Below are 12,928 nucleotides of genomic sequence, written 5' to 3' on the forward strand. Positions count from 1 at the left end.
CCCTGTCATCAGACCAGCAATCTGAAGGCAAAAACTGTCGACTCTAGCTTGCACTGGCAAAGGTTGACCACTCCACGTGTCATTCCTCCCCCAGCTATCAATACTGAAAAGCCATCTGGCCAAGCCGAATGGCTCATCACATCTTCCGCTACTTCAGTTTCCACTCTCCCATTCGCCAAAAACATATTCCGAATCATCTCTAATTGGTCCAAAACTAAAAACAACTTCACACCGCTACTTTCCATTCCTGACTCAGGTTCTTTAAAGCCCCAGTCGCTCATTGGACCATGGAGGAGGAGGACGCGGACCACAGCAACTCGGCTCGGTACGCCGAGCGCGCCGAGCACGTGGACATGCTGCGTGCGACGCAGGAGGAGCTGGCCACTAAGATCAAGGAGCTTCAGATCTACGAGAGCAACTATGTGGGACTCAAGAAGGACCTTTCGCGCTGGAAGAAGAAGTTCGAGTACGTTTTCCGCGAAAACGAGCTGCTAGCGCTGGAAACTGCGAAACTCGATTCCTCGCACAAGCAGATTGCGTTCTTACAGCAAGAAATTAAGTTCAAAGAGGAGGAAGGAGCTGCTTTACGAGGCCTAGTGAGCGCACTCGAGGCGGCCAATAAGAAGCAGCGCGCCAAGCAGCTAGAAGCCGCCAAGGCGCGCGACTCGGAGGTCGAGGCGCTCGCTGAACGCAAGAGCAACGAGGACGCCGACGCGGCGCTTCAAGCAGAGCGTGAGGTGCGACAGGAAGAGAGGAAGCGCCACGCTGCCGAAGTGGCGGCGCTTAAGGCGGAGAACGCTTTGTTACTTAAGGACGTGGATCGGAAGGACGAGGAGCTCCAGCGACATGAAGAGCAAGTGAATGCCCACAAGGGGCGTATCGGAGGACTGGAACAGGCGCTGAAGCAGGAGCAGGAGGCAGGGATGAATCGACTGAAGGACAAGCAGGACAAGGTGCTCGAGCTCGAGAATCAGATCCAACAGATGCAGCTGCGACGACGTTCCAGTGTGGCTGCGGCCTTGGCGCAAGCGGAAGAGGAAGGGAGAGACACAGTGGGCTTTGGCCCGAAAGACCGCCTCAAAGCCAGTCATATTAGCGAGGGAGACGAGAGTAGGGAGTACGGGAGCGACGAGGAGCCCGACACGCCTCCAGGTACGCCGCCGCCTATTACTTCAGGTCTGTTACCGCCTGAGGACCCCACGGCAGACCAGACGATCCGTGATTGGACAGAAGACAGGAAGATTAAGGCCGCTCGGAGCTTCGACGAGGCTCTGGACCTCGACAGACTGGACGAATTGATCCGCAAGTTGCCGTACGAACACCAGGAAGGCGCCAGTCGAGTGCTCATGGGCGCGCTGGACCCGGACTCGACGGCGGAGCCTGTGAACGAGTCGCAGATCGTGCTGCGTCACTTGTCCCAAGAGCGTCAGACTGAGTTGAAGGACTTTTTGTTACCGTTACTTAAGGCCCACCCTGCACTTCGCATCTCGTACGCCACGATGGAACGCCGCACTTTAGTGACCGATGTTCGTATCCAGATCGAACGTCGTCGCGACTCGGTGCTAGGCGGCTTCGTGCCTGGGGAGAAGAAGTTCGGGAAAGACCACATGTTCCTGGGTCCTTCAATCGAGGACGTGGGTAAGCTGGTGCCTCACATGTCTCGAGTTATCAGCACTGGCAGCAAAGCCATCTATGTATCCAAACCGAAACACGTGGAAACTATGATGCCACTGGCGGCCCCCTCTCCGCTAGAGCGAGGCAGCGAGCACACCGACGACATGGACACCGCCTCCGAGTCGGCAGAAGTGCCCGATGTGACCATGTCAAAGCGCAAATGGGGCGGACTCAACGCCGCCAAGTTCATTGGCACGATGGCCGCCGGCGCCAAGCAGCGCGTGGCGGCGACCTTCAAGAACAGCAAGTTCACGCACGAAGGCACGTCCTGCCAGTTCTGCAAGATGACGCCTATTGTGGGCGAACGCTACTCGTGTGAGACGTGCGTGGGCTTCGATCTGTGCGAGAACTGCTACTCGCTGGGCGGCCACGGGCTGGAGAACTCGGACGAGCTCTTCTACCGCGTCCAGGAGCTCGTGCTGGCTCGCTGTCCTCGTTTGGCGGAAGAAATGGACTTGCTGGAGCTCATGCGCTTCGAGATCTGTCGCTCGAATCTGCGGAAATTCAGCTTCTGTCTCAACTGGTTGGCGGATATCGTCAACGGCAAGACGTCGAAAGATTTGCAGGCGCGAGCGCTGGAGATCCCCAGTATCCGTCGCGATGTACGGAAAGTGTTCGTGCCGCTGCTCATGCGTGTGTGCAGCGACCGTGAAGACATCGAGGTCAAGACGGAGTGGGAGCTGGAAGACGACAACCAGGCGCCAGTGCGGAGTGTCGGAGGCGGCGTCAGTGAAGGCGACGGGCGATTCCTCGAGACGTTGCGCATCTGGGTGGCAGATCAGTACCGAACCACGTCTCCGTTCGTGGAGCGCAGTCTGCTCAAGTACAGAGAAGACGGCGAAGAGGATGAGGACGGCAGTGACGCAGATAGTGATGGGGGGCACTCGAACGAGAACGGAGTGGCCGAGCCAGGTAAACCGGATGACGATCCGAACGGCTCGAGAGGTGGGAGCGTCGAAGGAGTTAGCAGTCAGCCTGGATTCGCGGAGCGCAATCGCAATCATAGTGACGCGTTCTAGAGTGGCTGCATGTGTGGTGGGCGAGATACATGTAGCGCGAAGCAAAGGTAACGTTAATCCAAGTACAGCACTGGAGTCGATCAATGCTGCGGGGACTTTCATATTTTGTTTTTTCGTAATCATGTATACATCTATACACGATCAAGCTGAAAGGCCGGTTAGCTCCAAGCCGATGGGCAAATGGTCACTGCCGACGACGCTTTGCCGGATATACGACGATCGCTGCAGCACAAAACGAAGATTAAATCATCAACCCACTCCGGATTATCAGTTTTGAAGAGACGTACCACATGGGGCAGTAACTTCTCGGACACGACAAAGTAGTCGAGTCGCCATCCTTTGTTCTTGGCGCGCATGTTGTGGCGGTATCCAAAGTACGAGTACTCCACTGTGTCCGGATGCAAGTGTCTGAACGTGTCGACGAACCCGTCCTCCAGGATCTCGCCGAAGCTCTCCCTCTCCTCGTCCGTAAAGCCTGCGCTCTTGTGGTTCCCCTTGGGGTTGTGAATGTCGATCTCTTGATGAGCGACATTCAGATCCCCACACCAGATCACAGGCTTCGTCTTCTCCATCTCCTTCATCTCGCGGTGCATGGCCTTATCCCATTGGGTCGTTCGGAAATCCAAGCGCTCCAGTTTCCCTCCAGCATTGGGCACGTACGTGTGGACCAGCCAGAATTTAGGGAATTCCAGCGCTAGAAAGCGTCCTTCCTGGTCTTTCCCGCCGTTCGCGGACTTGGCGACCCCCTTAGAGTCGTGGTCGCCCACGACGATCTCGTCTTTGACACTCAGAGGTTTGGTCTTAGTAAAAATAGCTGTGCTGGCGTACCCTTTTTTGATTGCACAGGACCAGTATTGGTGCTCGTATTGGGGCAAAAAGTCCTCGAGTTTCTGGAGCTCGTCGCGGCAGATTTTGGTCTCGCTGAGACAGAAAATGTCGGGGTCCTCCTGAGCTACGTAGGCTCGAAGGTGGACACTTTCGTCGCGCTTGAGGACAGCACGAAGACCATTCACGTTCCACGCGACGATTTTTGTGTCGATATCGTCCGCCGAGCGTCGCGAAACGTCCTCAAAGGAAGGAAATGCGTCGATTTTCGCTTGAAGTTCGGCAGAAATGGGCTCCGCCGTCAGCGGACGAGCGTGCTCTTGTTTCTTGGGCTTGGAGAATAGTGCCCCCCACGCGCTCTTATCGCCGGCGGAGGACGTCTTGACCTTTTTGGGCTTGGGGGGTGGCGTGGAGGTGGATACTTCCACCGACACTTTAACGGCCGAGACGCTTTTGCGTTTCTGCTTGGCCGTCGAAGCGGCGGCAGAGGCGACGATTTTCTCGGCCGCCTTAAGGCGAAGGCTCTGACGGGGCATTTCTTCTGACCACAAGGAATGAATAGCGACCTTCCATATTTAATAAACAAAAATACGTTACCCCGCATATAAGGCATATCTGTTCTAAATAAAATACGGGATTCGCTCGACATCTAGCTTAAACCTCAATTTGACCACCTACCTATTCGAACACAGGCTGTAAAACACAAGGCTGTACCAACCAATGAATATTCTTGAGGGCTTCCAACCAACCACCCTTCTGAACAAACTTGTCGGTGCTGCTGTTACTTGGCTTTAATTCTCTTATTTTATAATTTACACAGCCATGAGTGCTGAGCGACGTAGCTATAGTATCCACAAGAAACTCGCTGTTCTAGCAGACTATCCGATAGGCGTGAAAGGTCACGGCTTTGCTGCCCTTAGCAAGAAGCACAGCGTGGCGGTTTGAACCCACGCCGATCGCGTAGGAGGGTCAGCCTAAACGACCAAGCCAGATTCCAGGACCCACAAACTTGCTTCTTCAAAGTCAAACAATTTATTCGTTGTACGACACATAGGCTTTCTAAACGAATATAACACACAAGCAGTGTTGTATTCATTTACAGCACATATGCCTTATATGCGGGGTAAGACGGTAGTAAACTCAGCCATTTTTAAGTGTAGTTTTGCAGAGTATTTCTAAACATGTAGTGTCTTCAGTAAACACCGCATTCGAATGTAACGTAAAAGGCCATTACGCACTCGAAAATAAAGAAGCACTAACGGACCGCAGCAGTGACTATCCAGTTGCTTCAAAATTTCTTCTCGCTTCGTGATCATGGCGCTCGCGGTCTCTTCGAACAGAGCTTTGATTATGCTTTCGCATTCTTTAGAGTGCTTCTTCTGCTGCTGAGGGTAAAGCACCGTTAGTGTTTCAGGTGTTGATTTAAAGTCAATAGATGATGCGGCAACAGGGTAATAGCTCCGTTCTCATGAAAGTACACGAACATCTGTAGGCCTATAAATCAAAACTTTAAGTGAATTGTCAAATTAAACCCAAGTGATATACGTAATATACGTACATTTTTGTCAACATGATGTTTGTGATCAGGTTGGGCCAGTGATGCCAGCTCAAACACGTGGTCTTGCAGCTGAACGATGTTATACTGCGTCTCTCGATCGTTTGCCACGCGGTATTATTTCTCCACAAGCTGGTACGCGTGTTGGCTAACCTCTTTCGCCAACGTCTCCAATTCAGCGTCTGCGCCACTGTAACGCATGTATCCAACATCCGTCACCCGCTTTGTATATTCCATTTCTGCGATTGACTGCAAAACAACAATGTATCGACACACATGTCGAGCATCATGGTTGGCCTTAGTACGTCTTTCAAATGGCTCCAAGCCGCTTTCAGACAAACCAGTCTATGCAGGACAGTGTTAGCAAGGTCCAACGCTATCTTTGTTGCTAAGTAGATCCGTACCGATTGTTAGTAGTATTGCCTATATGTGGAACGTTTACACGTCCGAACCAGCTCCACATCTCTCTGCACTGGTGCCCGTTTGCATGAAAATACTTCAAAATTGCATGTTCAGGCTCTGGAATTTCTTCCGCTTGTAAAATTTGCTTGCCTTCCACGACGTAGAGCAAATATTTTCTACCAGTATCGTATTCAGCCTCGGTCTGCGCACTCAACATCATGTGTACAGCATCTTCAACTTTATCACGATCCAGCACACCATAATCCTACTTCGACACTTCGGTTCGAAGATACTTCACGACGTGAAACGTGCACAATAGAATTCTAACACCAGGAAAGGCACCACGCAGCAGCGATATCTCCCCGTAATCTTTGGATACGATGATGATCCGAATTTGCTCCCACGTTGGGTTGAATGACTTAAATGAAGTAATCACGTCAGTAAGACATCCAGTACACTCATTTTCCATCAGCGCATGCTGCACATACTGTTCCTTTTTACAAGCACACCGCCACACAATAGTCACAATCCAGTCCCACCGCCGCACAACAGTCACACAGTATAACATACACAAAATACCACAAATAGTTAGGCAACAGGTATACAGGAGTCAGCCTCGTAGCGGAAGCATAGGTACTTACATGACCAAATACGTCGTGTATCATGAAACTGAACAGCTTATAGCGGGCGTCATTAGTGTTGTGGGTAGCGTCGATCATAACCACCTCTGGGAACGCTTCAAAAGACCTTCGCATTTGGTGCGGGTGGAAAGTAAGCGTTTGGGCAAATTTGTCGTCATCTACATAGAAAGTTGCAGTGTTTTTTCTTTCGTGAACCACAGAAGTCGTGTAAACCGGCTCAGTCGCTCTTCAACAGTAGTTGAGCCACGACGAGCATCCTTCAGCTTCTGACCGTGGTTGTGCACATCACGTAGCGTAGCTTTCTTCCCTATTTACGCCGCTTCACACACGATTTAGTAAAACTCGGCTTCGAATAACATACTATGAGGAGACGTACCTGTATTTCTGCGTAAGTATTTTAGAATTCGCTTCTTTTTCGCTCCCGCCATTTGAAGCTCGTCCGTTAAGCTAATCACGTCTGCATCGTCAACGCGGCGGTTGGCCGGGTGGTTTTCGAACGACGTCGCAACCGACTCATGGCTGTGCAATGTGCGTTGCTGAGTCACCATCGCTCGGAACCCCATATTAGCCACCTAGACAGACCGTGACAGAAAGCTGTTCTTCGCATTTTGTGGACTTCACGAAGTAGTGTTTGCGCTTGCCTGTAGCGCGACTTGGACGCCTCCAACCATGTGTGCAACAGAACCTGCGGTAATACGTATAAAAAAACAGCGGAATCTGTGTTGCAGACGTCAGTGTCCCTCGTTTGTTCAGTTCGTCGTTGCGTGAAGCGACACTTGTCGATGGTCGCTTGCGGAAACCTTGATGAGTGTCGTTTTGATACTCAGTCAAAGAGGCGAAAAAGCTGTACCAGCTTGTGTAGTAGAGCTGTACCATACATGGCGATCACTCAGAAGATGTAGTAGGGACGTGAGTGTGGGGGGAAGGCGCCGTTGCTTGGTCTCTCTCGGATTCTGCGCCCGGCGACGACGCAGCACTTTCCATTATCGGGGATGTGGCGGTCATCTTGGACGCGTCGTTTATCGATGTGTCATTCATCTTTTGGCGTTGGACGGATTACAAAGTGCTACCAGGTGTAACAGGCTAAAGACAACCCGTTACTAAGCACACACTGTAGTGAAATGAAGCAGGTAAATCAAACTCTGATTGATGGGCGTAACGGCATCAAGGCCGTCACAGCCATTAACGATTGTCTCGGGATCTGATTGGCCACCGTGCACGCTCGATAGCAACCGTGTGTCACAACATGACCAGGATGGCCGAGCGGTACTACAACTAACATCTGAAAAGGCGCGATGCAGCGGCTGCTGCACACGTTCGCGACGAATATCACACCGACACAGATCATGAAGATGTTCACGGCTCATAAGAGTGTCAAGCGGAGATAGACCAAGCACTACCTGTACTTGGTAGCGGTCAGCGAAGCGCGCGGAGGTGTTGTTGGATAACATTGTGCATTATGCCGATCTGGCCAGTAGAGTGTCGACGCTGTCACGGATGACACTCACACGCACGAACTATCTGCGTCAGGCGGAAGAACAGGTAAGCTTTGCCCAGTCTACTGCGATCAAGCTACGTGGCAAGCAGCTGGGCCGTGACGTGGTGAACAACGTACACAAGGACCAGACGGACATATGCAAGTACTACAAGTGCGGTATGGTAGGTTACTTAGCGGAGGCGTACCCTAGCAAGAAAAAGGAGTGGGACGAAGGCGTGGGCGCTGACGTCGTGCTCACGATCGACGACCCGACCATCCAGACGAAGGACTGGATCTTGGACAGCGGATCCAGTCGTCATCTGGTAAATGACCCGAATCTGCTACGAAAGCCAATGCGTGGCAGCAGACGAGGATGCGCTTAGAATAACTAAGCGCGGAAGCGTGACGCTCATGCCCCGTCGATGGGAAGGATGGTCGAGGTGCGACTGCTGGACTTGCAGTACGCGGAGAGCCTGGAGGGGAACATCATATCGCACCGGTTGTTAGACGCGAGAGGGTACAAAAGGAAAGCACTGCGCCGTGGCTCATCAACGGTGGACCGGTGGTGCTCGACGTCAAGAAGACGTGCAACGTACTCCTCGTACTGGGGCCCAGTGGAGTGAGAAAGGCGGGTGACGTGTTGTTGTCGGTGTTAGCGGAGAATGAGGCAGAGGTCGGACAGGACGTGCAGACTGGGACGCTTATCCACTCTCACCGTCTCTTATGCGATCTAGACTACGACACGATCATCAATATGGCAAAGGATCCGGCGTCGGGGATCGCATTAACGGACGAGTTGAGGGCGAACTGCTTGGCCTGTGCACAAGGCAAACAGACCCATAACAAGCAGTCATGAAAGACCAACGGGTCAAGCTCACGAATTGGTGCGATTGGAGGAGTCATCTGCTCAAATCTGAAGGGGACGATGACGCATGACTTAAGGGAAAGACTAGGGAACCGATACATGATCAACTGTATCGATCACCGCACCAATTACTGCAGAGTTTTCGTGGCGAAGTCCAAGGACGTTGCGGTGCAGAAGTTTAAGCTTTTTTTGAACGGCCGTTCGACTGCCGTATTCATGTACTAAGGACGGATGGTGGCGGTGAGTACCAGACCTTAAATTTCTTCTGCGAAGAAACAGGGGTGAGGCGACAGATCAGTGAATGTCGCAATCAGGCCAATAGTGGCAAGGTGGAAAGGTCGAACCACACGATCAGGAACATGGTGCGGAGCATGGCTTTGCCTGTGGCCTACCGCTAAGTTTCTGGGTCGACGCGGCGGAGTATGCAGCATACTTCTCCGGCCCTTAATATAATAAACAATCAAGTTTTTCAGAAAAAAACTTACCTATATATAATTGGACAAAAACAATGATAGTAATTGAGATGGGCTCTACCTAATCGGCAGCTTCATCAACCATGAAAGCCTGCCACTCTTCAAATTGGCGCGAGCTCAAGGCACCTTCGACATCCCCGAGAAAAACAAGGCGATGGTTTTTGCAGCGCGGTCCGTTCCCGATTGTCAAGCGTGGTGCAGCATCAGCCGCGGCCATCCGGGTTGGGTGCTGTCGTCAGCAAGCCTCCAAGTTCTTTAGAGAGAGGTTCAAAGATCTGCCTACTGCGAAAAGAGGGTGCCCACCGGCTCGAGCTGACATAGCTCGGACAGCCAGACGTGTTGCTCACGTAGCCGCCACGCCACTTCATCACCGTCAGACACTGCAAAGCCTGGCTCATCCCTTTTTACATTCCCAAGACTACGCTGCTTAAGTACATAAGCAAGCAGTTTGTAAAGCGAGTGATCGCCCGCGTCAAACCAGCGCTTACGGCTGAGCACAAGCGAAATCGGCTGGAGTATGCACTAATGCATGTTGAGCGCCCAGTAGGTATGACGTATCAATACTATAATTTTAATTTTAATGATAACTGTTTCTATGTGACATATGACTATAATTATTTTAGGAGGAAGATTGCGTCACAAGTATGATAATGCTCATATACATGAAAAAGAATACATGTACAAGGCTAGTAACACGCTCTACCCGACAGCTAGCGAAGAAGCACCCTACACGTCCTCACCAAGCAAGAGGTACATAGGCAAGGTGATGGCTGTCGTAGTGAGGTATCGCTACGGCAGCCATCGAAAGTGCTATTTTGATGGCAAAATTGGTATATGGCTCATTGTAGAACACATTGTGGCGCTCCAAAATTCAGCGAATCGCCCCAATGGTACTGTCATCACTAAATGTGTTGCTGTCTCGCTGAAAGTCTTACCCAAAATGCTTATAGACCGCATGTTCCCAGCTATCAGAGCCGTTCGGCAAGGTTTAAAATTAGTGGTATAATATTTTCATAACTAAACATGATATTACTAATACTATTTTAAACGGCGTACTATATTTGTACAGCAGGACAGCGCAGGCCCTCACGTCGTTGAGCATGACCCTGTTGTAGCTGCTGCTGGCGTTCAAGATAGTTGAAGGCTAAAAATGAGACGCCAGCCTCCTCGCTTTCCAGATATAAACGTACTTGACTTAGGTTTCTTAACTCGATCTAGTCACTCCAATATCAAGATGCAACATACACAATCGATTAACTAATCGCCGCTGTCAACCGTGCACTACCTCCTCTACGCTTGACCACTGTTTTCTGACGCTGCAAAACATTATGGAAACAGTGATCAAGCACCACGGCAACAACGACTACAAACTATCGCACTGCCGGAAGCGACAAGGTCTGGGGCGAAGCACGACGGCGTTATCGCTTGCTTGCGATACAGAAGTGGTTGGAAGTGGCATTCACCATCTCCTACTTGGGGCACTAGAACATCTATAATACTAGGTGAGCTTGGATTTTTTCCTAGCTTTAAATGTTGGTATTACATTATTGGTCGAAAACCATACGTTTCGATTTATCATTTGCTGAATATCATTCTAACAACAATAAAACCTTGTTTTTCGCAGCAATATTCCAAGCTAATTTTAGCGTAATCGGAACAGCCGCAATCTTTGATTTACGCTGGTGCCTTTCACTCCTCGATACACGCACTGACAGCGGACCTGCGACAAAAAACTTGCAGCCCTCCACACTCGCCCTTTACGATATATAACTCCGTAACTGAGCTAAATATCACACCTGGTTTGCGACCGTGGATTTAGTTCAGTTTTGGAAATAAAAACATCGCTAAAGGCGAGAGCGTAGATCGCGATGTATGTTATCGGATGCAAGTCTCAACGTTGTTGCACGCTGTTTACTTCTAAAGTTTCAGCCACTCTAGTGAGCGGTTAATTCTTTAACGGACCGGAGTGGTACATCCTAAGCAGGGGCCCGACGAAGGCGAACCCGAGTGAAGCCACCACTGCAGATGCTCACGAAGCGAGGCCGGACTTGAGCGACATTGTCGTGTTTAGGTCACGCTGTACGGTGCAAGGGGACGCTAAAAACAAACTGCTGGGTAAGAGGGTAAGCCGGAAATGATCGGGGGAAATTCTGACGAACTTAAAGGCTACCGGGTGTACATCCCGAGGGACAAGATAGTCGTGGTAACGCAACACGTGAGCAGAGTTGAGACGCTGTCGGACGTGCCGAATGAGCAGTTCAAGCTCGTGCACCTTGACGTTTCGGAGAAGGCAAAGGGAACCGACGCCTCGAGAAAGGACACTTCAAAGAAGAACTCAAAAAAAAAACAAAGTGTGGCGGCAGGAAGAACCACTGAACGCGGGGCAAGCACCAGACGCTCTCGGCTACGGGGCAGGCCACAGAAGCGGTGGCGAGATGAGGCGCTGGCGGTGAATAGGTGGGACAACCGACAGACGTGGTGAACAGCGCCCTGGAAGCAGACCCGAAGAACTATTGACAAGTAATGGGGAGTAGGCTGAGACAGAAGTGGCTCTTGGCACTAGCGGAGGAGCTCAGAGCACTCGAAGATAACGGTGTGTGGGCCGTGGTAGCTTCACCGATCGGCAGTCACGTACTGCACACTGAATGGGTGTTCAAGACCAAGGCCAAAGCTGACGGAGCCATCGAGATGCTCAAGGCCAAGCTCGTGGGGTGCGGGGAGGCGGGATTCATGCGACCATATGCTTGTACTATAAACGAGAGGACGGCGACATGACACTCGTGGGTGTGTACGTGGATGACCTCCTGGTCACCGCGTCCAAATCGAGTAATGTGGATGCTTTCTTCCGCTTCATGAGCGTCTTGTCGGTGAAGGATCTATGCGAGGTTCAAAAGTGCTTGGGAATACGCATAGAGTTTAATAACACAGAGGGGGAACTCGCTGGATCAGCAATCGACAATCGAGGAGCTGATTGAGCAGCACGGCCTCGTTGACGCGAACAGTGTGCACATGCCTGTCAGTGAAGAGAGCAACGAGGCGAAACGCGAGGAGCCGGAGCTATGACGCGCCCAGTAGTTCGGGGAGAGCCGATGATCCGTAGTTTCCAGACGCTTGTGGGAAACCTGCTCTGGATTACACGGTGCACCATGATCGACATCTTCTTGCGGTGCATAAGACCACGCGCAGGACGCACCAGTCCACCACGAACGACCGGCTGTTGCCGATGAGAGTCGTAAGGTATTAGAAGGTCACGAAGAGTGCCAAGCTCGTCATGCAAGCGTCGGTGAAGAAGGACGACATGGTGGCGATATAGAGCTGAATGAGCGCGGATTTTGCCGCTGACAATAGCGACAGGAAGTCCGAAGCCGGAGGAGTCGTGACGATAGACGGGGCTGCGGTACAGAGGATATACAAGAAGCAAACCGACGTGAATGAGCTCTCTATTGGAGGCTGAGTTCACGTCAGCGTCGTACGTTGGGCGGGAGCTGCTATGCTGCGGGAGCAGGCACGGTAGCCGAGCTTTCAGATAGCGGATCCGGTCCCCATGGAGATGGACAGCCAGCAGCAATTGAGCAGCTGACGTCCGAGGAGAGCATGGCGAATGCGAAGCACGTGGATATCCGCGTGAAGTTCATGTGCGATTTCGCTAAGAAAGGAATAGTCAAGCCTGAGTACGCGGGGTCCCGTCTTTTGATGGCTGATCTTCTCACAAAGGCGATGCCGGCGCCAAGAATAGCGGAATTGTGAGAGCCCTCCAAGTTGACATGGTGAGAGCTACCGAGAGTACGACGTCGGAGAAGGAGTGTTAGATTTTGACCGTGATTACGGTTCACGATGCTGAGGAGGGCCAGCTAACGAATAGACACAGAGGCACGAGTGGCTGTCACATATATTTGCAGGGAATAAGATAATGGCAAATATCAAATCAACTCTATCACAGCATCACCTCAGTCTAATAGATACTTTTTCTCGTATGTTAACCTTAAATAAAAAAACC

The 12,928-nt window shown here is 51.4% G+C and overlaps 3 protein-coding genes across 3 annotated transcripts; 2 read left to right on the plus strand and 1 right to left on the minus strand.

Annotated features, from left to right (window-relative positions):
• Positions 1 to 287: 287 nt before the first annotated feature.
• On the plus strand, positions 288 to 2,693 carry PITG_16833 (uncharacterized protein; the record flags this gene model as incomplete). The annotated part of the gene is made up of 1 exon (XM_002897230.1): positions 288 to 2,693. One exon carries the CDS (start codon positions 288 to 290, stop codon positions 2,691 to 2,693), a length of 2,406 nt encoding a protein of 801 aa, XP_002897276.1.
• Positions 2,694 to 2,877: 184 nt separating this feature from the next.
• PITG_16834 (exodeoxyribonuclease) lies at positions 2,878 to 4,054 on the minus strand (the record flags this gene model as incomplete). The annotated part of the gene is made up of 2 exons (XM_002897231.1): positions 2,878 to 2,892; positions 2,981 to 4,054. 2 exons carry the CDS (start codon positions 4,052 to 4,054, stop codon positions 2,878 to 2,880), a joined length of 1,089 nt encoding a protein of 362 aa, XP_002897277.1.
• Positions 4,055 to 7,237: 3,183 nt separating this feature from the next.
• Positions 7,238 to 8,449, plus strand: PITG_16835 (uncharacterized protein; the record flags this gene model as incomplete). Its single annotated transcript, XM_002897232.1, has 3 exons — positions 7,238 to 7,246; positions 7,647 to 7,916; positions 8,024 to 8,449. 3 exons carry the CDS (start codon positions 7,238 to 7,240, stop codon positions 8,447 to 8,449), a joined length of 705 nt encoding a protein of 234 aa, XP_002897278.1.
• Between the last annotated feature and the right edge of the window lie 4,479 nt (positions 8,450 to 12,928).

Source organism: Phytophthora infestans, genomic scaffold (genome assembly GCF_000142945.1).
Source record: "Phytophthora infestans T30-4 supercont1.46 genomic scaffold, whole genome shotgun sequence".
Classification (NCBI taxonomy): domain Eukaryota; phylum Oomycota; class Peronosporomycetes; order Peronosporales; family Peronosporaceae; genus Phytophthora; species Phytophthora infestans.